A 27,798-nucleotide genomic window follows, 5' to 3' on the forward strand; every position below is an offset into this window, starting at 1 on the left:
ATTTCATTCCATGCAATCCTTCAAGAGCCACGCCCCCCCCCCCTTGTCTTTGAAATATAGTGCAACGGCCAGCGTGCTTCAACAAGAAGGAGGCCCCCTTCGGGAAAGAGTCTCGCGGCGGAATGACAGTCCAGTACTCTCGGGGGCGTCTGTTTTACGCAATGTTGTTGCATCTTGCCACCTTGAAAAAGAAGAGGAGGGACTCGACAGGTCCACAAAAGGTTCGAAAAGGGAATAACTTTATGCCACTCCTAAAAGTACACGAGATGAGCAACCACATACTAGAATGAAGGGAAAAAACGATGCCGCACGCAGCACACCAGCAGAGCCCAACCAACGGGTGCACACAGGCATACACACACTCACATACACATACACATACACACATGCAACAAGCCTCAGAGCACACCCTGGCATAAACACAAAAGTTCCTGGTATAATTCCCATGATCCACCCCAAATTAAAGAGAGAGAAGAAAAACCTCGATGCAATCGTCACTCAATCATGTTCTAGTCTTCACTTGAAATTGAGCACCTCGTCATCGTCCACCTCTTCAATGCTCGTGCGACGAATGCCCTCCTTAGCCTCGACAGGACCCGTGCTGCGGTTCCCTTCCGCCGCGGAGGCGACGACGACTTCACCCTCATCGTCGTCGTTTGGCTTGGCCTTGTCCGACGTTGTGGCTTCCGCCCGGGAGCCAAACGGCCAGAGCCCGCTGAGGCCGCGTGCAGCCTCCTTGACGGGATTTACGGCCAGCGGCTTCAGAAGCACCCTGTCCGGTGTCGTCTCGTCGTCTTCGGCTGCCTTGCCACCACTATCGCTGCCACCTTTTTCATCCTCAGCCATGGCAAAGTCGCCAAACTCCTCGTCATCCGAGTCGTCGTCGCCGGTGCCGCCAGGCGCCCGACTCACCACGCCGCGCCACCACGCGCCGCGGCCGCCCCTGTGGGGCTCGTCTTCGTCCATGTCGTCGTCGTCAAGGTCATCATCGTCGACGTCCGCAAAGGGATCCGTCGCGTTGCGTCCGTCGTTGTCGTCATCGTCATCTTCCTCGTCGTCAAAGCCATTGTATGAGCCGCCAAAGGCTGCGTTATCTTGGCTGCTCTTCTGATGCATGGCCAGCCTCGCCGCGAGCTGCAACCGCGCCCGCGAGGGCGGAATGTTCAATGGCGGAGGAGGAGGCGGTGGCGGCAGTATTGAGGGTGGCTCGAGAGAGCCGCCTTGTTCAGCGTAGGAGCGAAACTAAAGAATCCTCGTTAGCAGCCAGCACCAAGCAAAGCCTTGACTAGGCGGACAAAGCAACACAGATCCGTTCAAGCTGCGGTATTGAGTATCCCCCATATTCTATCCATATTTGTACAAAAAAGCGGCCTCCTTGATCCATCTTGACAACTTGTGCGGGAGTGCAGAAGCCATAGCCAGTCCGATTGGGAGCTCTTGCCTGTTCATGTCTATAGGCTCATAATTCCATCTCTTCGTCATCATCGTCATCATCCAAACTGAGAGGCCTATCGCCAAAATATCCCCGCATATGTGGCACCCCATTTTTAAGAAAGATGTTGGGGCCGCTAGACTCGCCCGCTGTCCCTGGAACTGTGGTGTCTCTGTCTCGAGCCGGCTCGTCACTTACCTCTGTGTTGACGTCCTCGTCCTCGGCTTCCCCGTCATCGTCATCCTCGTCACTGCTGCTTCCAAACCCAGATATTAATGTGCCTCCGCTAATCGCAAACGGTCCGATGCCGCCCCCGTTATTGTCGCTGAGTTCCATGCCGCCATTCAAGCCCGCTTCTGCTAGCGCCGTGGCGCCTGCAGGCGTGTTGCTCAAGCCAGTGAGGCCGCCGATGCCGCCAGGGCCGATACTCGCACGGTGGCCAAGTGCAACCTCGGGTCTGACTCCGCCAAGAATAGCATTATCCCGTTCGCGAGTTTCCGCGAGCGCACCCTCGACGTAGTTGATCCATCCTGCGCTCATCACCTTGTCCAAGACAGTCTCAGAGAGCAGTTCCGGTGGATGCCTCTCGGTGAACTTGACCACCTCCTCAGCAATCAATGTGAGATGCCCCATGTAGCCCATACGGGTCTTGGTCTTGGCCTGGGACTCGTCACTGGCTTGCTGGCCTTCAATGATGGCAGTGGTGATGTCAGCGGCTTCAAAGAGAGATACAGCCAAAGTAGGGTTGTAGCCTCGATCCATGGGGCCGTTAAATACTTGCTGGACGACGTCGTAGACAACGTTATGCAAAAAATTATTCCATGGGTATTTAAAGAAGAATGACTACAGGATGTCAGCAATGGCAAGGCAACGAAGACGGTAGATAGTAAGCTTACCAAGATAGCGGGAACAACACGGTGCTCAACAAACTGCTGCTTCAGGTAGTCTCCAACAACTGGCTCGCCGGGCATGTCTAATTCTGGGGCAGTAGGCGCCTCGGGAACATGGGCGATGATGATTTCGGATGGCTCAACGCCTTGCTTCATGTCGTCCCAAGAAAGTCCGTCATGATCAGTTGGCGGCTCGGGGGCTGATGGTGCAGAGAACAGTGGCGCGGGGGTATCTTCGGGGTGTGGCGAAAGTTCTCGAACCAGAGACATGCCGTCACTGGGAGAAGCGACATCAAGTTTACCGGCGTCTCTAGTCATGCTATCCACAGCTGCTGCAGCCTCTTCTGCGTTGGTCTCCTCGTCATCTTTCGTCGCGAGGTCCTCAGCGACGGCGGGGACATCCGGTTTGGAGCTTGTGGACGAGTTTTCCGGTTTGGTAAGCTCGGCGGATAGTGTCTTGCTGGGCGACAGAGGTGCAACGACGAGCTCAGGATTTTCATACTGCGGTTCCGTGACTTGAGTTGCATCCAGCTTGGGGGATGTCAGAGGCTCGTCAACGAATTCATCATCTTCTCTCAGCTCTACAATGCTTGGTTTTTCTTGCCGTTGGGCTTCTTCGGTCGCGGCGTCTACTTCTTCGAAGCCATCCTCATTAGGGTTCGTGACCTCGAGACGTCTGCCTTCGCCGGGCATGCCCTGGCGCATGGTCAAATGTTCGCTTGAGGTCTCTTCCTCGTGCGCAGAGAACAGCAGACCAGCATCCCTCATACGCTGACGCTCCAAATCGCGCGCAGCAATGAGTTGCTCAGATCCGCCCTCGTTGAGGAGACCCATATTGCTGCAGTGTAGAAGCTCTGCCATAAGTTCGCAAGTCTTAAAGCGGTCGAATCCCAACGGTTCTAATTTTTCACCAAAGGTGGAAGCCAGACCATTAGCCTGCGCAGGGCCCTCCATTATCAGGCTCATGAAGTTGGGCACATTGTCAGCAAAAAGGCGGAGGAGGGTACCGAGATAGATGGGATCACGGCTGGAGGGCTCGTTTTCAGCCTCGGCAAGCACATCTGGGTCGTAGTCGGAGTTGTTTTTGCGAATGACTTCAATGATGATGCCAACACCGACAGTGAGGGGGTTGCCGCCGTGGAGCATGTATCCAATGAGCTGCTGGACGCATTCTTTGGAAACAAGCTGACGGGTGAGCTCGTTGGGTCCGATGCACTGCTGTTCGTTCTGTGATGCGTTGGCGGAAATAGTAATGATGGCTTTGATAAAGTCACCGGCGGCGGTCTGGACGACCCAGGAGTGCTCGGGGCTAATGAAGGAAAGAAGCGTGGAGATGATATCCTTTGAGTAGAGCCACTCGACAATGCCATGGCCACCTTCGGTACGGTCCATGGCGATAATTTTGAGGAGCAGGTCCATAACCATGGGGCACTCGACATGTCGCAGCATGTCGGGGACGGCGTCGGGGAGGTTTCTGAGGAGGTCAATCATGTCCTCGGTCTTCTTCTCGAAGAGCGACTCGTTGACCTTGGTGAAGTAGCTGGCTTGCAGAGGATCGAGCGGGGCGGGACGGGATAAAAAGCCCCAGAAGGTCCTGATCAGCTGCTTGTTGTCGGTGAGAGATTCGTAGATGGACCAGGTGTCGGAGCTCAAAATCTCGCAGGCGACGAGGGCGTAGCGGTTGCGCCTCTTTTCTTGTTCTTGTTCGTCGTGCGCAGCCGAGTCGGTGTTGCGCGAGGAAGCGCGCGGTCGCGAAAAGGTCATGAGGCGATTCCTTCCGCGCAGGTCATCCTCGTTGTCCTGGTTCGCTTGGAAGGACTCGAGCCTGGGGGCGACGACATATTCGAGCAGACGCTTCAGGATGGCATCCTCGCGGAGATACTCAATGAGCTTGGAGTTGTGCTGCTTAAGCTCCTGGATGAGATCGGTCTCGTCGAGCAGCTCCTCGAGAGTGAAGTCGGTCTTGTCAAGGATGGTATCAATGGTGGAGATGTTGGCGTAGCCGCCAAATCTCCAAAACATGGTGATGGTTCGCTATGGGGGGTCAGCAGCGCCGGGGCAAGCTGGAGCGAGCGCCGGCGAAGGGGGTTCGGGCGGAAGCAGAAGTTGGTGAGCGAGTAAAGGAAGGACTACTGCTGATGGTGCTGGCAGATGCGATATCAGGGGAGACGATACGACACAGGCTGAGGGTTCATCCGGCTCGAGGGGCGGTAATGGTGGTGGTGGTGGTGGTGGTGGTGGCGCGGCTGATTGGGTCCAAAGGGGTGCAAGCAGGGATGACGGCAAGGCACTGGACAAGGCGGCGGCGTCAGTTAAGCTCGCAAAATCATTGCCGGAAATCGTGGATAGCGGCCGGGTCGGATGCAGGGCTGACAAGATATGGTTACGGCCGCGCGACGAGATGGAGTGTCGCGTGCGTCAGGCGTATTGCTAGGAGGAGAGAGTGAGAATGGCAAAGGCGAGGGAAATGTGATGGCACGTCGTGGGGACGGGTACGGATAGATGGGGGAGGAGGACGTGAGTACACCCACTGTAGTAGTGCTACACCAAGAGGGCAAAGCGCAAGAAGAAGTGGCAGAAGGGTGACAGGCGCTAAAGGTGCTGTAACTACGCAGTATTAGGGTAGGTACCTACTTTCAAGGGAAGTAAACAGGCATGTACCGGGAGAGAGGTATTTTCCAAGAGGGCCTCTGACTTGTTAATGTATTCCGACATATTGTTAGCATGTGGCTTATATGGGCTGCCCTCTCAAAAGTGATGATTTTGATACATGCTCTACGAACTTCCAATCGTTATAACATGCCTGAGATTATTTGGTAAATACACAATGCTATTTAGGGCATGTCAGAAACCACCCCCTTGTCGCCTACATTAGGTTGGTACCTAGCTGAGCATCTAAGTACTCAGTTAGTACCTAATAGGTGCCTTGGTACCTCGGAACCTTGCCTTGGATTGCAAATACAGTGGGTTTACCGAAGAATACCCACCTGTCCAGGCCCGGCCAAGGCGGACAGCGGTACCCAAGCAAGCAAGCAAGTAAGCAAGATGGCAAGCAGCCAAGTAGCCGTGCTGCCATCCATCCTCGGAGAGCTTGGCTTCGGGGGCATCCAAGTCATGGCCCTTTCAACGGGGCTTACAGTGGGTTTTGCAGTGGGTGTCCTGCGCTAAAACCAGGCACAGCGTGGCGCCCACAAGGCCTGTGCTGAATCTGTGCCGCCTACCTACCTACCTACTTATACTTATTAGCCTCATTCCCATTAGGAATTATTCGGACATGCTTCCAGGGAGGTACCTGGAGGCATTGTATCAACAGCAGTGTCGGCGTCTGTCTGCTTCCCCATGTCATCTTCCGGTATTGCTCGACTCCTTCCTTTAAAAAAAAAAGACATGATAAAGAAAAGAAGGAGAAAAAAATTAATCCGTCTTCTTTCCTTTCAACCTACTTATCTGTCAGGTTTGTACTTCTCAGTCGGCATTAAACTCTTCCTCCCCATCTCGCACGTGGCATTGCAAGCGCCCATCCGAGCGAGCCACACGAAACACTTTCGTGCTCTGTCAACTCTCTCAACCGCACGGTTTTTTTTATTTTTAGCCTCCCGTGCTACCTCTAATTTGAAATTCATTCCCATCCCGCGTTTCTCTAGTTACCGGTAATCTGTAGTCTGTTAAAATGACCGGGCTTGGCATCGTATGAAAATAAGGTCAGTACATTTGCTCAGCCCACCAACCCCTTCCCCCATTCTCCATTTCATCTCCTATAAATGTAAAAACACCAACAACAAACGCACCCCCCGCAAACGAGTCCCCTGCCCCGAGTACGTCACACCAATCCTGTTCCACTGCGAGCAGCTCCCGTCACCATCATCACCACATACGCACACGCAACCCGCATTCAATGTGATGCCCGGGCTCTGGCACCAATAATATTCGGTGCCAGACAAAATGCCCTCTGTGCTGCACCGAAGTTTCACCCCGGCATTGTCCATCTATCCAAGGTGGGGATGATGTTATGTCCGAGGTGCTCCGGAAAAGTTAATGATTACGACTGCATGTAGTCACTTCTTGTCATATGCATTACACACACACACACACACACAGATATGCAGGCATACACGCAAAGTCGTTTCCAGAGAGTAAAGGTAAAAATAATATGAATTAAACAAAGCTCGCTGTTCAGCTCGTCATGCCTTGGTATCATCGTCAATGTATACAGCGCTCTCAGCCATCAGCACACCATGTTCAGTATCCGTAAGCCGCGGTCCAGCTCCATGCCCACGCTCTTTGAAGCACCCGCAATATCCTTGAGAAGCACGCCGCGCCACCAGGCATACCAGTCAGCGACCTCGCTCAGGTTGACCTCGTCGAGAGCCAGCCACTCCTGCAGCTTACTGTGCCACATCGGGAAGACGTGCTGCGCCAGCACCTCGGCGAGGACGGCATCGCCCAAAATATCACGCCAGCGAAGCGCGCCCGAAAGCGCGGGTAAATAAGGCGCTTGATCGGCGGGGTCGACGCGAAAGTGGCGTTGGAGGTGCCGGCCCATCGCAGGCAGCACGTGGGCGATGATGAGCGGTCGCCACTGAGCTCCGAGTACGGCCTCCCACTGCGTCAGCCCAGGGACGACCCCGCGTGCGTAGTCCCACGCGTCGATCAGGTGCCGGAACTTGCGCCGCACGTCTGACACGAGACCTGTTCCGCGCGGCTCCAGATGATAGGCCGGCAGATGTGGCAGCCACGGAAAGAGCCACATGTGAGGCAGATGGTGACTCTGCTTCTTTACACGGGGGTTCCAGTCGGACAGCGTCGTTTCTAGCTTGCGTGCAATATTCTCCATGGCCTGCGCGCGCACGAAAGGCGGGAGAAGCTCCTTCCAGCTCTCCATCACTTCTAACAGCGGCCCGGGCGTAAAGGCATCCCAACTGCGGATAGCGGCGAGCATCTGCGGTAGCCAGCTGTTGTACATGAGCGTCTCATAAGCCGTGGTCGCTTTCTTGTGTCTTCTGTACACGCCTTGGTCGTCCGGGAATGCACTGCGGTTCCTGCTGACGGCGCTATTTTCTGTTTTCTTGCCCATGAGAACGCCGGCCAGTCCCTTGAGCTCCAACGTAAACCTGCTGGGTTCAGTCAGAGGATCCCAGTCCTTGAAGAAAGGATGTATGGCAGCAACAATGATATCCGCCATCTCGGGCACAGCTGATTGCACGTCCTTCTCCTCGCCAAGTGCTGTCATGACCGCTTCAAAAGTTGTAGCTACAGTGATTCGGCTTATGACCAACGTGGAAAACACCTTGAGTCGAGCGAGATCGGCACTAAGCTCGTCAACTTCTCTTTCTCTCTCTGCAAGTTCAAGATCAATCCACTTCTTGCGCTCCTCGAGGCTTCTCCATTCTTCAGTAAACGCCATCAAATCCGCTTGGGCTCGTTTAACAAGCTTTCTGGATTCAACCATTTCCTTGGATTCGGCTTCTCCAGATGTTGGTGTCATAATTCCGCTCGTAGATGTCAACATCCGACTTCCAGGGCCAGTCATGTCGAGGATCGGGGCAAATGCTTCGGGAATGTGCATGCCAGGCGCTGCAGTACGGATCTGGTCGGCAGTGAGATATTTTGTCTTCTGTCGCCTAGGAGTGCTGCCGCCGCTGCTGGTCGCTGTTGTGAGGCCCTTTCTTCGCGCTCTGGTCCTAGCCTTCCGTTTCTTCTCCTCCTCGTCCGAGTCGATAATCGTTTCTCCACGCAGTTCTGCCTGCCTTTTCTCCTCCTTCTTTTCTTGCTCCGACTTTTCTTGGACGGCTCCTAGACCAACGCCTTGCGGTCGAAGATTCGCTTCTATGATGAGGTTTCGTCCCTGGCCTTCCTTGCCAAGGCCCTTGCCTTCAACATATCCCATCTTCGCCATCATCCGGGCGCCGAATGACTTGGCGTTGATTTTGCCCTTTGCTTTTGGCCCAAAGGCACTTGGTTGTGGCCTATTCTGTGGTGGCTGCTGGCTGACGTTCGCTTGCGGTTCCTTCAGCACAGGCTCGGTCGCGGAAGAGGGAACGAAGCCAACTCCTAAGATTCCGCCACCCTGAAAATTGGTGGCGAAGCTGGGCCGGCTGCCTTGCTCTTCTTTCTCATCCTCTTCATCATCATGATCGTCTGCGCCGGGTGGTTTCCATGCTCTGTGCTGACGAAACCCAAGGCCAACCCCAGCAGATGGTTCCTCGTCACTTTCGTCTTCGGTCTCGCCGACTTGCATGGTACTGCCTAGCACTGGTTGAGCGTCCTCGGAGTCATTATCGCTGCGCTGGATGCTTGACTTGTCCTCCGTCGTTGAAACGAAGCTCATGGCCTTGTTTCGTAGTGTCTTTCGCTTCCACTTCGAGGCTGGCCGAGCATCGTCGCTGTCGGAGCCAAATATACCGAGCGCGGCGCGTTCCTTGTTGTTCCCCCCCAGTCGCCGTCGCTTCCGAGGATTGAATTCACCAAAATCATCATGGTCCTCGCCGGGCAGAAGGCGCTCGTCATCAGAGTCCGAATCGGACGAAGAGTATTGTTGAGCCGCCGCTTTGGACATTCGAGAAGGATCAAAAAAAGACCCCGAGGAGCTGTCCATGACTGTAAGAGCTCAGAAACTCGGATTTTAAATGCTTTGTTGTCGGATTCACGCCATCGGTAATCATGGGTGACGGTCTTCGCCCTTGCGAGGCATCGCGACAGCTGGGAAGGACACAGGCGATAAGCAATTGAGGCTGTCGATAATTTTAGGCAGCTGTCCTTATCGGCACGTGACCGTTGTGTTGCTTGTTTCCCTGCGTCACCCCGCTGCGAAATGACAACTTTCAGGGCCCCGTGGAGGGGCCGAGGTGGGTGACTACGGACCTTGTATGCGTACACCGCTGTAAAGAAAACCCGAAATCTACTAAGTAGCAGTTCTTGTGAAGATCTTGAGGAAAGGCGAAAAGAAAAGAGAAACGCACAAATCACCTTGAATACGACAACTTGATATTGTCGGACTTTCAGAAGACTCTACGACAAAGTCCCACACTCTCTTTACTGCACGCATTCATGCATTGAGGGGCTCTTATTGCGCCGTTACCCCGGTAATCCTTATTAGCCAGGTACCCGACGCCACCTGTAAACAATCAGTTCTTACAGCACCTGCGTTGGGCATCAACTGTCGGTAGCGACATGTTATTTAAGAAAATATCAGTGTAGTATGAATTCTACAGAAAATGGAAGAGCAAAAAATTGCCGAAAAGCAGTACATCTTTGTTTATCCCATGATCTCATAGCATTGCGACACGCGATACAGATTGCACACCCTGGTTCGGCGCTCGCTTGTACCTTGTACCTTGGGCACAGATTAGGTAACCCACACTATTCGGACGGCGGTCAATCAGGTGACGGCGCTTGTTGACTTCATCTACACGTAGAGATTTGTCTCTCCCCGACTACACGAGCGCAAACTTGGTCAGCTTTTTACTCTGCCTCTTTCCTTTTGACCGCTGTTCTTTATATTCTTTGCAGCAAGAATTTGCGCTGTGCTAGCTCTAAGCGGCAAAAGTGTCCCCTGTTCTTTTTTGGTGCCCCTCGCTGCTTCCACTACTTTCCTACCCAGGGGGTCCTTGACTGCGAACCGCCTACATACAATTCTGCTTGCTTGGAAAGCGCCGCTTGCCTACGACAACCACATTTCGCTTTCTTTTCGTCACACTTGCAAGAATTAGCGTCTCCTTTGCTACTGGGTCAAGCGGCTTTTGTTACTAAGGTATGCCTCGTCGCCCTTCCTCGGCACGCATTCTGGAATATCTGTACCAGACTAGCCTCGCATTTCTGTTGAATCGCCATGAAGAAGCTCAAACATCTAATCGTGAAGTTAGGAACTACATCAGGCCCTTACTCAACGCCCAGAACTCGCCGGGTATCTCGTCGACCTGCCGATCTTCGCATCGCAAGCAACCCCCCTACCGCTATAATGGCTGAAGAGGAGGACTACAGCACGATTCCCTTGCCCGATCGCTTCACTCATAAGGTACATACACAGACACTTTGGCTTTGGCTTGTTCGATGGTAAAGGATCCGTGATTGACAAAATCGTGCGCAGGTGTGGAAAGTTCGAAAAGGAGCGTACGAAGAGGCTGCTAAGCAATTTGCCCTTACCCCCGACGAGTCCGATCCATTTTTTCGCCCGTTCTTGAGTGATGTCGGTCTCTGGAAGTCGGCGGTTCTAGACGCCAACGTTGTCTCACAGCAAGAAGGTGTAATTGCCCTCTGCGCCTTTCTAAAATACGCAGGACGAGATGCTGGCCTCCGCACGCGCAATCACACAGTCACTCCAATAGTTGAAAAGTGCCTTTCAAGTTCAAGGGCAGCAACAAAGCAAAATGCAGTCGAAGCGCTCCTGCTTTATGTGGAATTGGATGTCGCTGGCCCAGTGATCGAAGATATTCTTCCTGGACTGGCTCACAAAACGCCAAAGAATGTGGCCGCAACCCTTAACGCTCTTACACAAATTGTCCACAACTACGGTTGCAAGATCGTCGACCCGAAACCCATACTCAAAGCGCTGCCGAAAGCTTTTGGTGCTGCGGACAAGAACGTTCGCGCCGAGGCTACAAATCTTACTGTCGAATTGTACAGATGGCTGCGTGAGGCTATGAAACCGTTGTTCTGGGGCGAATTGAAACCTACGCAGCAAACGGACCTTGAGGCCCAATTCGAAAAGGTTAAAGCGGAACCGCCCCCTAAGCAAGAGCGTCTTCTACGCTCCCAGCAAGACATTGTTGAGGCCGCACCCGAGGCAGGGGGTGACGAATATGATGAGGGTGGTGATGAGCCAGACGGTGGTGAAGAACTCGACGCCTTTGCTTTGGCTGAACCTGTTGACATCAGCAAGAAAATTCCTCCCAACTTTACTGATCTGCTAGCTTCATCAAAATGGAAAGACCGCAAGGAGGCCGTTGACGGTCTCTACGAAGCTCTCAATGTTCCTCGTATCAAGGAAACTGACTTTGGAGAAGTCAACCGCGGCCTCGCAAAATGCATGAAAGATGCTAATGTCGCTGTCGTTACACAAGCAGCGCTCTGCATCGAGCTTCTTGCCAAGGGTCTTCGTCAAGGTTATGCCAAATATCGTGCCGTGGTCATGCAGCCTATTATGGAGCGCCTGAAGGAGAAGAAGCAGACTGTTTCCGATGCATTAGGCGCTGCACTTGACGCAGTATTTTCTTCTTCTAGCTTTTCGGACTGCATGGAAGACATCACGACTGCTCTTGGCAACAAGAATCCCCAAGTGAAGGAAGGCACCATGAAGTTTCTCATTCGATGTCTGTGCACTACTCGAGATGTACCCACCAAGCCCGAAATTACTGCGGTTTGCGAGTCCGGAAAGAAGCTCCTTGCCGAGTCGACTCCTGTCCTGCGTGATGGTGGGGCCGAAATTCTAGGAACCATCATGAAGATTATTGGCGAGCGAGCCATGACGCCGCTTATTGAAGGGTTGGATGACATCAGAAAGACCAAGGTGAAGGAATTCTTCGCGAGCGCAGAAGTCAAGGCAAAGGAGAAGCCCAAGCCCAAGCCCGTGCCGAAGGCTGCCCCAGGCGGAGCCAAGAAGCCCGTTGCAGGCAAACGTCCCATCGCCAAGAAGGCTGCGCCTGCTATGCCAACGGCAGAGTCACCCGCTATGCCGGCTCAAGCACCTACAAAGCCTGCCGGCCCTGGAAGTAAACTCGGTATGCCCAAATCATCAGGTTTGGGTGGCCTAAAGGCACCTCAGAAACGGACATTGGCAACGCCTGGCGCCGCCTCTCCTCGTAGGCCTGCAGCGGGCCCACCTATCATGCCCTCTGATGATGAGCCTGTTGCAGCACCACCCCAGCCTCGCATTGGAGCATCTCGTGGCCTGGCTGGACGCTCACTCGCCAAGCCAGCTGCGGCTCCGGCAATGCCTCCCCCAGACTCGCCTCCTCCTGTGAGCGGTTTTAGCGCTCTCGAGCGGGCCGAACTGGAGGAACTTCGGGCGGCCAATGAGAGGCTCACACGACAAGTCGACGACATGAGGCAGGAAAGAAGCAAATTTTTGTCTGAGATCCAAGAGCTCAAGAATCAGAACGCTGGACTGATTGAAGATCACACGCGCGATGTCTTGAGTATCAAGGCCAAAGAAACGCAGCTTGTTCGAGCCAGAAGTGATGCCGAGGCAACCGAAGGTGTCAATGATAGACTAAGACGTGAGCTCGAGCGCCTGAAGAGGGCATTGAGCAAAGCTGAGACCATCGGCGGTGGCTCTGGTGTTATCAGCCCCACTATTACTTCTCCCATTCGCGATGATGTCGGCATTTTCCATGATTCCGGCTCTGTTTCCGGTGGTTACAATAGGGCAAGTTTCGCTAGCAGCATGTCGGAGGAAAAGGAGAATGGCGAAATGTTGTATCCCAGGAGCAAAATCAGCCCTGAAATGCGGTATGGAAGCGGAACGTCCTCGGGACGCGGCTCACCAGCCCGTGGCTATCGCACATCTAATCCCCCTAGAGAGGAAAGTGCCGATTCTGCGGCTCCCCCAAGAAGAGAACGGCCTGTGTCATCTCTTCCACAGCCGGCTGGTGGTGGTGAAAGTTGGCGGCGTGCTGCTGAGGTGACAAGCCAACTGAAAGCTCGCATTGAGCAGATGAAGGTATGGTAGCATGAGGTTGCGCGGATCCTATTATGAGTACTAACACAAGATGTTGCAGGCTAAGCAAGGCTTCGCTCGCCCATAAGTAGTACCATGGACCGCCCTGGGTTTACGGATAATGACAATGCAGCATTGCCTATGCGGAGAGACAGGACGACGACGACAAAGCTACGAATATGGTAATGGTTTCTTTTGGATGCATTTCAAGGCGTTGGACGCATCATACCCCCTATCGTTAATGTGCGAAAGTTGTACTCGATTGAGCGTGTATTGCTTCAGTGGTCCGGCTCTTTTTTGCGTCTTCATAACAGAGCAAGGTCCCCTAATCTGTGTGACGCACGAGAAAATGGTGGCTCGTGGTGAGACTGCTTGCATTTGATACCTTGATGTTTTCATATATGCTTTTTATGGGTTGAATAGTCGGCTAGATGAGATATGTCTTAATGCATGATAACATGATCTTCAAGCTAAATAAAAGGACCAATCTTGTTTTCCACAATGTGCGCGTCAAGATTATTCGAGCAAAAGTGCCTGCATAAATTTGGCCTGGGCCCGACTGTCGTAATATGTGCATTATATCTGAAGAGAAAGAAGAAGATAAATTGAACGCAGGTGTTCATGCCTCATGGGTTTCGCTGATCATTATCAAGCGAGAACCGCGCATGCCTCGTCGTAGCAGTCCTCCCAGCCCGTCTTACCAGACGCCCAAAATGTTTGTAGTTTGCGCAGGCACAGCGTCGGCCCGTAATACGCATCGCGATGCGTCGAGATGCGCTGCAGTATCTGCGCGACAAACTCGCGCTCCCCTGCGTCTTTCTCGTCGGTGAGCGTGACGCCGACCACTGCGAGTGGCCAGCTGACACTGTTGGGACGCTTTTCGATGAGTGGCAGGACCTCTCGGATCAGCGTCAGGATCTCGGCGCGGAGCGTCGCAACGGCGGGTGGTGAAGTCGCGTCCTCGTCGCCGGAAGCCCCTCCCTCCTTCTTTTCTTCCTCCTCCCCCTCCTCCTCTTCCTCATCCTCCTCCTCATCCTCCTCATCCTGGTCCTGATCCTGCAGGCCAGGTGCGTGTTGGCCCGCCTCGGCACCAGACATCTCGGGCGAGGGCAGGCTCGACGGCTTGCCCGGCCCCGGCCCGCTCGCGGCAGGGCTCAGCGGCGGGAGCGCGAGCAGACCATAGAGCAGCACGGCCAGCTGAAAGAGGCGGCAGAGCAGGCGCGCCTCCGGCTTGTCTGGGACGCCGTAGGGCTCCTCCCAGTCATTGATGGAGAACTCGGCAATGTGCTTGTAAATTTGCCGGGCCGCGGGGCGCACGAAGCCGTTGACCGAGACGCCAGCGGCGACGAGCGCGCGCAGGCGGTTGATGCGGATCAAGTCCGCAAACACGTGGCTGGAGCACGGGACATCGGAGTACAATGTAAAGGTGAATACGTGATGTATCTCGTCGGGCGTGAGATCGTCAAAGATTGTCAGCAGTTGCGCGGCCGGCGTGGTCGTGCTCGCCAGTACGTGGAGTCTGCCGCCCCGGTCGTGGTTAGTTGCTTTTTGGTTTCTGTACCGTATACTGTTGGGCGCATTCTTGGGAGCAAGCATACACGTAAACGTATTGGAATTGATAGTCAAAATTTGTGACGACCTTGGAAAGTCTTTTATAGCCGCCGCGCATTTTATACAGAGCGCCATAACCATGAAGGTGGGCCTGCCAGGTGCTTCCCAGTAAGGTAAGCTGTATCAGAGTCAGTATACATGTCGTGTCATGCAGTATGTGTCAATCGCTGCTTAATTGAGATGGATTTGTATCTTACATCAATGCTCAGCATGTCCACTATTCTTACAAATACAGAATCGTTGACTGCGCCGTCTGGACTAGATAGCCGTTCGTTGATCACCCCGAGCAAGGTACTCATAGAGCTATGAAACGCCGTCCACAGGTACTGGTCGTTCGGCATGTCTTCTGGGCTTCGCGGCGTCCCTCTGTTTTTGGCGGCATCTGCTATTCGGTTACTAAAGACAAATGTCACGAAGCTTGTCTTGCAGCCAAGGTTCCCTGCGGTAGGCATGAACGCAGTGTTGCTTTCGTCCAGCTGGTTTGACATTAAACTTGGAAGTATGGTTCGATAATCTGCAACAGCCGTCGATCATGTTAGCGTCCAGGGTCAATTTATTTAAGCAGCATAGCCGGTTTTGACAAATGAGAGGTGACAGATTGACAGACAATAATGAAACGCTTCCACCAAATCCCAGTCTGGCGGTATTAGCTGAACTGAGCAATCATGGTTGATAACACCAGGGCGCGACCTGGAGTTTGTCAAGTAAACCGCTTGGGTCTCTTCGTTTCCGCTAGCCCGTGGCTCTATCAGGGCATGCGTTGCAGTTGATGCGCTCTGCTTTGTAGCCTTTCTAGGCGGGTTCTTATAGCCGTCACACATGCGTCCTGAGGTCATGCATCGATTGCACATTGGCTTGGCTTCGTCGCACTTGACGCGACGAATGCTGGCGGCCATGCAGTGTCAGCAGTGGTACAGGCGCATGCCGGCCGCGCCTAGTGGCCGATGGGGCGCCGGTGCAACGGCGCGCCGGTGCACCGCCCCCCTCCGGGGAAGACGGGGGAGGAGGAGATGACATACCGGCAGGTAATACAGCCTGTCCGGGTCTTGGTGGCCCATCGTTTCTGCCGTGGCGGACTCGTGCCCTCATTCTCCGTGGGCGGGGACGCTATCACGGCGGCCGACACCGCTGCCGACGACGAGGACGACGAAGTCGACCTGTCATTGTCTCGGCCCCGGTCATAGTCCCGGTCCTTTGCCTGGGCAAGCGGGGTGTGTCTAGGTGCAGGGTCTTTGGCGGGGGGCATGGTAGGGGCGATGACGGGGATGATGCACCCCTTCGTATATGGGATTCCCGGCGCGGCAGTTGCTCAGGACCTTCTTGGCTGCCAGAGATACCTAGACTGCTCGCCTACTGGTGCAGCCTAGCTTCGCAGGCGGACCCCGGAGAGCCTATGAGTCAAGCTATGGAGTTATGCAGGCCGTTGCGTTGTCGATGCTGCGTCGGTAGGCGGCGCCATGAAGCTGGGGCTGGAAGGTAGGTGGCGGCACTGGACGCAGGCGAACATGTGATTGGTTACGTCGTTCTTGCGGCAGTTGGCTGTCAGCACAAGGGAGAGACTTGAGGCAGCACGGCGTGTGGTGTGTCCGATATATCAAGAGTCTGAGTAAAATGAGGGTGCGGAGCGTGGTTAAGTCTTCTTCGGACGAGAATCGGAGACTTGATTGCCAAAGTATTGTGAGTATATGGCGGCCCCTGGCTGCTGGGGGTAAGAGTGTCGTTGGTACATGGCCATGGCCGGGCCATCTGCTTTTCGAAACCAATAGATAGCAAACCTGCCCATATGGACACAATTCACCTAAGTAGTAAGTAATACGTTTTCGGTCAGTGTGTTCAATGTCCTTTCTCGCTGACTGAATTTTGTCGCGCTTTCTTTTTTCTGCCTTCCAGTTGAGCCAACTAACACCCTGGATTCCACGGATATCTCGAACAAGCGCTGCCTAACCTGCGGTTGGACCAACCTCTCTTCAGGTAGTCAAAAATTAGCATCGCAACATTGGAAATGAGAGAAAACCAAAATCGAAATTCCAGCAAAGACCGCAGTTCAAATACCAGCACCCGGCACCACTCAACATCTCTACTTGTCACGCATCCATTTCCTTGGTCGTTGTTGCTTGCGTCAAAACATGTCCTACCCTATACCCAACGCGACCGCACGTGACTTTTATAGCCACAGCAGCAGCCACAGCAGCCACACGCAGCCACAACCATCTGCCTAGGCGTTTGACAATTCAACGTCATGGATGAACAACGGCCTGGACTTTGGAGGGGTTCATTCAGGCACGAAACAGTGCTAATCGAGAGGACTACTTAAAACCCCATGTCACTCGCTGCAGCAAATTAGTGGATGTGTAGAGGTAAACTCAGTGTGCCTAGCAATTAATCGACGCTGCCCCCGCCCCTGCAATACGTCCATAGGCTGCCTCTCAAACCTGGTCGCGGGCCCCATTGCTGCCCTTTTTTGCGCCTGAGAGTACCTACCCGTCCAAGGTGCTAACCATCACACACGTCATTGCCAGCTGCCCGGCCCGACCTGGCGCTCTCCTCTCCGCCACCGTTGTTCCCATCTCAACTGCGACCACTGCTTGCACAGGCGTGCTTCTACAATCCGTGCCGCCCATTGTGCTAGTTGCATTGCGTTCATCTCTTCGTCTCTGCATTGTTATAGTTGCCTTCATTGTAGGTCGTCTTTCTTTACTTTGTCGTTGGCTGAGTGGTCAACGTCCGTCGGCACATTCAAGCCGCCCCTCCACCGACTGCTATTGACCGCGGCCCAACAGCATTCGTTGCCTCATCGCTTTACGACGACACCAATGTTCTAGAGAACTCGCATACCGCTATCAAATGCCGGAATACTAGCCACCTCGATCCTACCACGAACCAAAATATACTATACAATCCGCCGCCAATCTCCCGGCCCGGGTTACGGCTGAAAATCGGTCACCATGTTGGAAGGGCTCGTTGCTGGCCTGCTGAACCGATTCCTGGGCATGTACGTCAAGAACTTTGACCCCACACAGCTCAAGGTAGGTATCTGGTCCGGCGATGTCAAGCTGCGCAATCTCGAGTTACGCCGTGAGGCACTCGACCAGCTCAAGCTTCCCATCAATGTCGTCCATGGCCACCTCGGCGAACTGACCCTCGTCATTCCCTGGTCCAATATCCGCGGCGCTCCCGTCAAAGTCTTCATAGAGGATGTCTACCTGCTCGCCAGCCCCAAGGAGGAGGCCGAGCACGACGAGGACGAGGAGGAAAGCCGCCGCCAGCGTGTCAAGATGGAGAAGCTCGACAGCGCCGAATTACTCAAAGAACGCAACCGTGAGGGCATGAGTGCAGAGGAGCAACAGAAGAACCAGAGTTTTACGCAAAGTCTGGTCACGAAAATTGTCGACAACCTTCAAGTCACGGTCAAGAACATCCATGTACGATACGAGGATTCCATCTCCGCACCGGGCCATCCTTTCGCCTTGGGACTCACGCTCGAAGAGTTCAGTGCTATCAGCACCGATGGCCAGTGGAAACCGACCTTTATTCAGGATTCGTCCCATGTCACCCACAAACTGGCTACCCTCGGCGCTCTCGCCGTGTATTGGAATACTGATACCAGCTTGTATGCCGACCAAGACCTAGAGAGTATTCCTCGCGACCAAATGCTTGCGCAATTCCGTAAAATGGTTGGCAAAGCAGAAGCAGTCTATGGAAACCACCAATACATTCTGCGGCCCGTCAACGGACAAGCAAAAATTGAACTCGATAAGAGCGGCGATGTGCGAGTCCCAAAGTTCAAGGCAAATCTATTGTTCGAAGAGATTGGCTTGGTTCTGGACGACGACCAATATCGCGATGCACTGATGATGGTGGACCTGTTTCATTACTTCATCCGCCACCAAGAATACAAGGCACTGAAGCCCAAAGGTGTGTCTGTCAAGCAGGATCCCCGAGCATGGTTTCAATTCGCTGGTAATGCTGTCCTGGGCAAAATTCACGAAAGAAATCGCAAATGGTCATGGGACTACTTCAGAGAACGCCGCGATGATCGAATACGCTATATTGAGCTATTCAAGAAAAAGAAACAGCAGCAGCCACTCAGTCCCGAAGAAAACGAAGATATGTCGAAGCTGGAATGGAAACTTGATTACGAAGATTTGAGATTTTGGCGGTCACTGGCAAGAAATCAGCTCAAGAAGGAAGATGCTGCGGCTCTTAAGAAGCCCCAACAGCAGGAGCAGACGGGCTGGCTCTCTTGGATGTGGGGATCAAAACCCGAGGGCAACATTCAAGAAAACGAAGAAAACACCCAGATGACGGAAGAGCAGCGGAAAGAGCTTTACGACATGATTGATTGGGACGAAAAGACGGCAATCGCCGAATCTGTCGATTTGCCAAGGGAAGCTATCAAACTCTGCTTGGAAGCCTCTCTTAGCACGGGTAGCTTCACACTAAAGAAGAACGCGAATAACAAACCCGTGGACCTCCTTAGTCTTCACTTTGATGTGTTCAAAGCAAAGGCTTTGCAAAGAACCGATTCGACTTTGTTGAATGTAAGCCTTGGCGGCTTGCGGGTCAACGACGGCACCACTGCTGATAGTTTATACCCCGAAATTGTTCGTGTCAAAGATGCTCCGTCTACAGAACGACGAAAAAGGCTATCTTTTCTCGAGCTAGAATCCTTGGAAGACGAGCCCTTCTTCTCTTTTGAGGTGGAAAAGAACCCCCTTGAAAGAGAGGGCGATATTGCCGTCGTCGGAAAACTCAAACCCCTCGAAATTGTCTGGAACCCAAACGTTGTCATTGGTATCGTCGATTTCTTTAGACCACCGGAACGACATCTGGAGTCTATCACTGCTCTTATGGAATCCGCTGGTGCTACCGTCGAGGGCCTCAGAGAGCAAACGCGAGCTGGTCTTGAATTTGCCCTTGAAGAGCACAAGACAATCAATGCCGAGCTTGATTTGCAGGCACCTTTAATTATCGTGCCTGTCAGCATTACTACACCTGACTCGACATGTTTGATTGTTGATGCTGGTCATATTCACGTCAATAGTGAATTGGTTGATAACAGCACATTGAAAGAGATACAGTCTAAGCAAAGGCAATCTTACAACGACGAGGACTTCAAACGCTTGGAGTCTGCTATGTACGACAGGTTTCTTGTCAAACTTACGTCGACTCAAGTGCTCATCGGCCCTTCTATTCAAGAGACAAAGCAGCACCTTACACAAGGTGGATCACAATTTCATGTCGTGGAGCAGATCAACGTTGATTTTGTGGTAGCTACATCAATCATACCAAAGGCACCCAATCTCACCAAGCTCAAGGTATCAGGCCACCTACCTCTCCTACACGCGACGGTTTCCGACTCCAAGTACAAAAACTTGATGCGGATTATTGACGTCGCGATCCCGAAACTGGGTGATGAAACACCGCAGCCCCAAGAGGTACCCCCATCACGTCCGCGAGCTATCAGCTCAGTATCCAATAGATCTCGCCGAAAAACGATACGACAAAGGCGCCTCTCATCTGCCCTAGATGTCTTACAACCGCATACTGCGGTAGTACTGGGCGACATCGACGACGATGGAGACGATGATTTCGAAGATGCCTCTGATGGTACGGCCAATGAGCATTTGAAAATCCAACAACGAATCTTTCAATTTGATTTCAAAGTCGACACCCTTAAGGGTTCTCTGTTTCGAAGCGACCCTGAGAGAAAGAAGCCAGATACTTTGCTTGTAGAGCTGGTTGCTGAACGTTTCGATTTGGCCTTCTACACGAGGCAATACGACATGGCTGCCGAAGTGTCTCTCGGTGCGGTGACCGTGGATGACTTTGTGGATAATCCATCGGCAGAATTCAAGTCAATAGTCTCGTCCGGAGACAGCGAAGATCTACAAGCCGGTCGCAGTCTTGTGAATGTCAAGTTTGTTAGAGTCAAGAAGGAATCGCCAGAATTCATGCCTGTGTATGAAGGAATCGAAACCAACATCACAACATCAGTGTCAACTATCAACCTGATCGTAACAAGGAAGACACTCCTTACACTCCTAGATTTCATCTTGATAACGTTTACAAATCCTGATGAAGAACCGGAAACCAATCAAATCCCCGCACCAGACTCGGATGAAGATTCATCAGATGGAGAAGAGCAGTTAACCGAGGCCAACAGGAATGCTGCTGCTGGCTCTATTCGCGTCAAAGTTGACCTCAAGGCTATTCGGTTGATCCTCAATAATGACGGGATCCGACTCGCGACGCTCTCCTTTAACAAGGCGGACGTCGGAATCTTCCTCCGCGGCAAGACGATGCGCATATCTGCTAAGCTTGGAGACTTGCAACTTCTCGATGATGTCAATCAGGGCGTCTCTGAGGACTCGAGTCTCCGTAAGCTGGTAACCATTCAAGGGGACGATTTAGCCGACTTTAGATATGAGACTTTCGATCCCTCGAATACCAAAGTATACCCCGGCTATGATAGTTCCATTTTTTTGAGAGCTGGTTCGGTGAAGGTGAATTTTCTTGAAGAGCCTTTCAGGAAAATCATCGACTTCCTTGTCAAGTTTGGTAAAATGCAGGCCCTTTACAATGCCGCTCGCCAAGCAGCCATGAACCGCGCCAATCAGATTCAACAAAGCCCTAGCAAGATTCATTTCGATGTCGTGGTCAACACACCCATCGTTGTCTTTCCTCGAGTCGTTCTTCCCGGTAAAGCTAAGAGAGACGTCATCACAGCCTATCTTGGTGAGATTTATGCTCAAAACAAGTTTGCCCCTATCGATGATAGCGCCGACGCAGATATTGCCATGAAATTATCTGCAGGTATCAGAAATATTCGACTCACTTCCGAGTTCAACTATTCTGACGACAGAGTTGAAGAGCTGGAGATGATCGATCAAGTCGACCTCGGTTTCAATATAACTCATGCAGAACACAAGCTTGGCGTCAAACGGCCCGATACAGAAGTAGAGGGCTCAGTCTCCGACATCAAACTTCGACTTACGCAACATCAGCTACGGTTTTTGATGGAGATATCTAGAGCGGTTCCAGCAGCCTTTTCAGGTGAAGGTGATGACGCAGAGGAAGAAGCTGCAAAGATGGTGGACGAAGGCACTCTCCAGCGTGCTAGAAACGCTTCATCAACGGAAAATGATGAGTCCGACAAACCATTAGTGGATCTGTCACCAGAACTTTCATCGATTGAGAATGCCTGGACTACTTTAGATCTTGTATTTAAAGTCAACACCATTGGGCTTGAACTGATTTTGGCCCCGGAGGAAGACGAACCACTAGGCGATCTATCCGCGTCAAGTCTTTCGCGATTTTCTCTAGACGACACAAAGGTCAAAACACGAATGCTCTCTGATGGATCGCTCGAAGCGGAGCTCTTGATACAGTCGTTTTCCATTTTCGACACCCGTCCGCGCGACTCAAACAAGTTCCGCCGCATTATGACATCCAACAGTAAAGAAGCACAGCAATTGATGGCCAGTGTTACTATGTCGGGTGGCAGAGAGAGAAATCTAATCGCGATGGCAACTATTGACAGTCCCCGGGTTATCTTTGCCTTGGACTATCTCTTCGCGATACAGAAGTTTGCTTCCGAAGGCCTAATGGTTGATGACTCTAGCCCTATGGATGATGAGAGTGTTGGAGAGACCGTTGATGGATCCGATAGGGACTCGGCACAACTCACTCGAACGGGCTCCGAGTCTCAAATTTCTACATCGATCACGTCCAGACACACAGCTACAGCCGAGAACAACAGCCCGTCGGCGGAAGCCAAAAAGCCAACCATAAATATGGCATTCCGTGTCAATTTGGTGGATGCGCAAGTTATTCTCATCGCTAACCCAGTCACTTCTAGTTCTGAAGCTATTGTTCTTGGCATCAGACAGGTTCTGTTATCGAAGCAGCATGCCCTTACTTTTCAAGTTTCACAGATAGGCATGTTCCTTTGCCGCATGGACAAGTTTGAGACATCAAGATTACGCATCATTGATGACTTCTCTATCCAGCTCAACATGGACAGCTCTCAACAGGAGCTGACAAACATTCACTTACAAATCGAGCCTCTTATCTTGCGTCTATCATTACGAGACATCCTTCTTGCGCTCCAAATTCTCGGCAAAGCGAGTGAGCTGTCAGGCGCTGACTCAAAAGAACCTGAAGAGACCGCTGCTGAGCAGAAAGCCCGAAAGCTCCGTAAGGCGGGTTTGAGCCAGAGAGCGTCTAGCGGTCGCACCTCCACCATGGTCAAGACCAAAGCTACAAAAACAACAGCGGCGAAGACCAGCAAAACGACCCAGACTGCGAGCAGGAGTGTCATTCGACGCGAAGAGTTGTCTACGACTGTTGAAGGCGTTCGCATTGTTTTGATTGGTGACTTACACGAGCTGCCAATTCTCGATATTGGCATCAAAGACTTCACCGCCACGGCCGAGAACTGGTCGTCAAGCCTCAAAGCCGAAGCCGCTATTGACATGTACTCCAATGTCTATAATTTCTCCAAGTCTAGCTGGGAGCCGCTTCTCGAACCTTGGCAAGTGGGCCTGGGCGTCGCACGTAACCCCAAGTCAGGGCTTCTCTCTATCGACGTCACCTCCAAGAAGACTTTCGACATCACGGTCACTACTGCGACAATTGCTCTTGCGTCTAAATCGTTGAATTTCCTTACAACAGAGCAAGACGTGCTTGGGAAACCACGCGGAACAGAAGCTCCCTACAAGATTCGTAACTATACCGGTTTTGGTGTTTCGCTAGAGTCGAAGAGCCCTATCAGCGAGGAACCGATCACCTTGCGCTTAGATGACGGTCAGGAAGGCCCGTGGAGTTTTGAACACTGGGAGAAGATGCGCGAAAATCTCTTGACTGAAGCAAATCAGAATAGCGCCATAATCCAGCTGGAAGCTAGCGGATTCGACCCTGTGAAGAACGTACTGCTGAACAGAGAGGGAGAGTTCTTGTATGGACTCCGACCGAAAGCCGATGGTGTACTCCATAGACTCTGTGTTGAGGTGACCCTCGGCGATGACAACGTCAAATATGTGACTCTGCGCTCACCTTTAGTTGTTGAGAATGCAACTCAGATTCCTGTCGAACTCGGCGTCTATGATACGCAAGAGGATCAGCTTCAGAAGATTGAGAAGATTGCGCCAGGCGAGTCGCGACCCGTCCCTGTTGGCGCTGTGTACAAAAAGATCGCGTTGGTCCGTCCTGACGGTGGCTTCGGGTACCAATGGAGCACCGACAAATTATGGTGGCGCGATTTGTTGGACAGGCCGACGAAGCAACTTGTTTGCAAAGGTGACAATGGCGATCCTTTCTACTTCCAAGTCCACGCAGAGTTCAGCAAGTCTAACCCTATGACCCGGACGTATCCCTATATGAGGATCAAGCTGTCTGCCCCCGTCACCATTGAGAATTTGCTGCCATATGATTTCAAATACAGAATCTATGACAAGAATACAAAGAAGGATTGGTCCAACTTCCTGCGCAAAGGAGGCGTTAGCCCGGTACACGTTGTCGAACTTTCGCATTTGCTGCTTCTGAGCATCGATATGCAAGACACGGTCTTTAAAGCAAGCGATTTTTCCATTATCAACCCCGGAAGAAGCGACGACTTTCGCAAAGAGACCAAACTTATTGTCAAAGATGACCAAGGCTTGCCACTCAACCTCAGTCTACACTACTTCAAGACTCCTAAGAGCGGTGGGGCATTCAAAGTTACCATTTATAGCCCATATGTTGTTCTAAACAAATCTGGACTCGATTTGAACATCAAAGCAAAGAGCTTCCTGCAAAATGCTCGAACAGCAGCTGGACAATCTGCACTAGTCAGTCGTTATGACGACGAAAATGCGAAGGCGCTACCATTCATGTTCTCCTACGGCAGCAGCGAGGATAATCGCAATCGCGCGCTGCTCAAGTTTGGGGACTCGGAATGGAGCAAACCACAGAGTTTTGACGCTATTGGTAGTAATTCGGAAGTGATCCTTAATTCCGCCACCAAGAATAAGGAGGTTCATATAGGCATTACTGTCAATTCTGGCGAGGGAAAATACAAGATGACGAGAGTTGTGACGCTTTCCCCCCGGTTTGTGCTCGAAAACAAACTCGGGGAAGAAATATATGTTCGTGAGTCCAGCTCGCCTGGGTTTCTAACCCTGGCGCAGGGAGCTCTTCGACCGCTGCACTTCATGCAGAAAGGGTCCGTGAAGCAGCTCAGTCTTTGCTACGCAGGTGTTGACAGTCACTGGACGGCACCTTTCAATATCGCAGATATTGGCACCACACATATCAAAATTGCAAAGCCTGGTCAGCGCCAGCGCCTGATCCGTGCTGAGATTTTAATGGAAGACGCCACTGTGTTTATCCAGCTCAGCATGGAAACAAAGAACTGGCCTTTCTCTATGCGCAACGAGAGTGACAGCGAGTTCACGTTCTACCAAGCCAACCCTACAGTCGAAGAGGATGATGACGAAGACAGAAGTGGCTGGAAGCCGATTCGCTACAGGCTTCCACCACGAAGCATCATGCCTTATGCCTGGGATTTCCCCGCCGCGAAATTTCGAGAACTAGTTATTGCGGCAGGCGGTAAGGAACGTCATGTCAAGCTGGCAGAAATCGGCAACCAAATTCCCATGAAATTCATCGGATCAACCGGGCAGCAAAAGATTATCGATATCAACGTGGCGGCAGATGGACCGACGCAAACCCTGATCCTCAGCAACTTCCGCACTAGCCAAAGTGTCTACAAACCGAAGGCTTTGTCGCGGACAAATACCGCAACGGATGGTTTCGAAGTGAAAGACCAAGACACGGGAGAGACATTCCGTGCTCAGCTCAAATTGTCAGGCATCGGCCTGTCGCTGATCAACTCTCAGCTGAAAGAATTGGCTTACGTTAGCCTAAAGGATGTTCAACTTCGCTACAGCGATTCCCCCGTCATTCAAACTGTTGCTTTGGAAGTCAAGTGGATGCAAATCGATAACCAGCTCTATGGCGGCATATTCCCCATGGTTCTGTATCCCAGTGTGGTGCAGAAGAAGGCGAATGAGGTCGACGCTCACCCGTCGCTGCATGCCATGATCAGCAGAGTCAAAGATGACTCCTATGGTGTTACTTACATCAAGTATGCGTCTGTTCTGTTGCAGCAGATGACCCTCGAGCTGGATGAGGATTTTATTTTTGCGCTTCTCGACTTTTCGAATGTCAAGGGCGCAAGCTGGACCATGGTTGATGAAGAAGGTAAACTCTGCGACGACAGTCTCGATATCCCCGAGCCGCGCCAGATACAGTCTGGACAGGACATCTACTTTGAGGTTCTCAACATTCAACCAATGCAGGTTGATCTAAGCTTCATGCGTACAGAGCGCGTCAATGCGGAAGATAAGACCTCAACGCGCAACCCGCTTATGTTTGTGCTGAATGTCTTGACCATGGCTCTGGGCAATGTCAATGATGCGCCAATTCGATTCAACGCCCTAATGCTGGACAACGTCCGTGTCACACCGCAAGTACTGATCCAGAATATTTCCAACCACTACAGTCAGGAAGTCATGTACCAGATTCACAAAATTCTTGGTTCGGCCGATTTCTTGGGCAACCCGGTGGGTCTGTTCAACAACATCTCATCGGGAGTTACGGATATTTTCTACGAACCATACCAAGGACTCATCCTATCGGACAAACCTGAAGAATTCGGACTTGGTATTGCCAAAGGTGCTGCGTCATTCGCGAAAAAGACTGTGTTTGGCTTCAGCGACAGTTTCTCCAAGTTCACCGGCAGCCTTAGCAAAGGCCTGGCAGCAGCATCGCTGGACAAGCAGTTTCAAGACCGTCGACGCATTACGCGTGCGAGAAACCGACCCAAGCATGCGCTATACGGGGTTACTGCAGGTGCGAATAGCCTGTTCACGAGTGTCGCGTCTGGTGTCGGGGGCTTAGCTCGTAAGCCGCTCGAGGGCGCAGAGCAGGAAGGCGCCCTGGGCTTTTTCAAGGGCGTCGGCAAGGGTGTACTTGGTCTCGCGACAAAACCGGCCGTTGGTGTGCTGGATATGGCGAGTAATTTAAGCGAGGGTATCCGCAACACCACGACGGTCTTTGACGGAACTGAGCTGGATCGCACACGATTCCCACGTTTTATTTCCAACGACGGCGTCGTGCGCCCATTCAGCGCCCGTGAAGCCATGGGACAGTACTGGCTCAAGCAGGTCGATAACGGAAAGTACTTTGATGAGCAATACATTGGCCATCTTGAGCTCCCCCGCGAAGACATGGTGGTTATGGTCACGTATGCGCGCATCCTGCTTATCCGCTCGAAGCGCCTTACGAGCGAGTGGGACATTCCGCTCAAGGACATCCAAACCATTGCCAAGGAGCGTACTGGTGTCAGCCTCATACTGCGAGGCGGTGCTAATGGGCCGTTTATTCCAGTTGGAGGTGGCAGTGAGAGAAACTTTCTGTATAAGATGGTTGGAGTTGCAGTGGAGGAGTTTAATCGTCGGTTTAGAGGAGGCGAGTAACATTCTTGCGACTTGAACTGTCTGTCGATTGAGAAACGATGACGGAGGATGCGAATTGGGAAGAAAACGTATGTGGAGGTATTGATGGGAATTTGATGATGCAGCTTGCCACTGCTTTTTCGTTTGGCTGGGCAAAGGACCGTAAATTTTTGTCTTGTTTATGCTGCACAAAAGAAGAATGGGATAGTGGTAATATTATTACAATGAATGCTGATTACAAAAAGTATGCTTACAGTCGATAGCTTCGCAGCTAGTATACTTAGAATGCATCTTCAATCCATCTCTAGCCAGGTGTACATTATGCAGTCAATGCTTGCGATGCATCTTCATGCATTTTCATTTGATGCATGGGTACGCCGAGTTGGTGGCACTTCAGATCAAACAAGGCATGAATGATACTGGGCACCCAGGGCAGTGGCTGGCCAAGAGAATTGGGGCCAGAAACAGCACATGGGTATCCCACAAATAACCGTCGCAATACATACGAACCGCGTCAACAACACTGTGAGAAGAAAATGTTACGACGTCCCGGGCGGGCGGCCCTTTCTTGAGCCGCTCGTTTGCCAACTTGCCAAACGCGGGGAAATGGTGTGGGGGATGACTTCGGGGGCGGCGGGGGGCGAGGGAAGAGCTGAGTGAGGGGAAAGGACCGTTTGGGCCGGAAGCGGCCGATGACCTGGGCGGCTGCCC

At 52.3% G+C, this 27,798-nt stretch overlaps 6 protein-coding genes across 6 annotated transcripts; 2 read left to right on the top strand and 4 right to left on the bottom strand.

The window, feature by feature from the left end:
* Nucleotides 1-516: 516 nt before the first annotated feature.
* V2A60_009832 (SIT4 phosphatase-associated protein-domain-containing protein) lies at nt 517-4,344 on the bottom strand (the record flags this gene model as incomplete). The annotated part of the gene is made up of 3 exons (XM_083261096.1): nt 517-1,242; nt 1,631-2,275; nt 2,329-4,344. The coding sequence occupies 3 exons, from the start codon at nt 4,342-4,344 to the stop codon at nt 517-519; spliced, it is 3,387 nt and encodes a 1,128-aa protein (XP_083117222.1).
* A 2,203-nt stretch (nt 4,345-6,547) lies between these two features.
* On the bottom strand, nt 6,548-8,917 carry V2A60_009833 (mRNA splicing protein SPP382; the record flags this gene model as incomplete). Its single annotated transcript, XM_083261097.1, has 1 exon — nt 6,548-8,917. One exon carries the CDS (start codon nt 8,915-8,917, stop codon nt 6,548-6,550), a length of 2,370 nt encoding a protein of 789 aa, XP_083117223.1.
* Nucleotides 8,918-10,150: 1,233 nt separating this feature from the next.
* V2A60_009834 (armadillo-type protein) lies at nt 10,151-13,064 on the top strand (the record flags this gene model as incomplete). Its single annotated transcript, XM_083261098.1, has 3 exons — nt 10,151-10,336; nt 10,409-12,979; nt 13,038-13,064. 3 exons carry the CDS (start codon nt 10,151-10,153, stop codon nt 13,062-13,064), a joined length of 2,784 nt encoding a protein of 927 aa, XP_083117224.1.
* A 560-nt stretch (nt 13,065-13,624) lies between these two features.
* Nucleotides 13,625-14,928, bottom strand: V2A60_009835 (uncharacterized protein; the record flags this gene model as incomplete). Its single annotated transcript, XM_083261099.1, has 3 exons — nt 13,625-14,495; nt 14,575-14,705; nt 14,785-14,928. The coding sequence occupies 3 exons, from the start codon at nt 14,926-14,928 to the stop codon at nt 13,625-13,627; spliced, it is 1,146 nt and encodes a 381-aa protein (XP_083117225.1).
* A 593-nt stretch (nt 14,929-15,521) lies between these two features.
* Nucleotides 15,522-15,833, bottom strand: V2A60_009836 (uncharacterized protein; the record flags this gene model as incomplete). The annotated part of the gene is made up of 1 exon (XM_083261100.1): nt 15,522-15,833. One exon carries the CDS (start codon nt 15,831-15,833, stop codon nt 15,522-15,524), a length of 312 nt encoding a protein of 103 aa, XP_083117226.1.
* Nucleotides 15,834-17,532: 1,699 nt separating this feature from the next.
* On the top strand, nt 17,533-27,124 carry V2A60_009837 (membrane morphogenesis protein VPS13; the record flags this gene model as incomplete). The annotated part of the gene is made up of 2 exons (XM_083261101.1): nt 17,533-27,031; nt 27,096-27,124. The coding sequence occupies 2 exons, from the start codon at nt 17,533-17,535 to the stop codon at nt 27,122-27,124; spliced, it is 9,528 nt and encodes a 3,175-aa protein (XP_083117227.1).
* Nucleotides 27,125-27,798: the final 674 nt, after the last annotated feature.

The sequence above is a fragment of the Cordyceps javanica genome, chromosome 7 (assembly GCF_051103115.1).
Source record: "Cordyceps javanica chromosome 7, complete sequence".
NCBI lineage: Eukaryota > Fungi > Ascomycota > Sordariomycetes > Hypocreales > Cordycipitaceae > Cordyceps > Cordyceps javanica.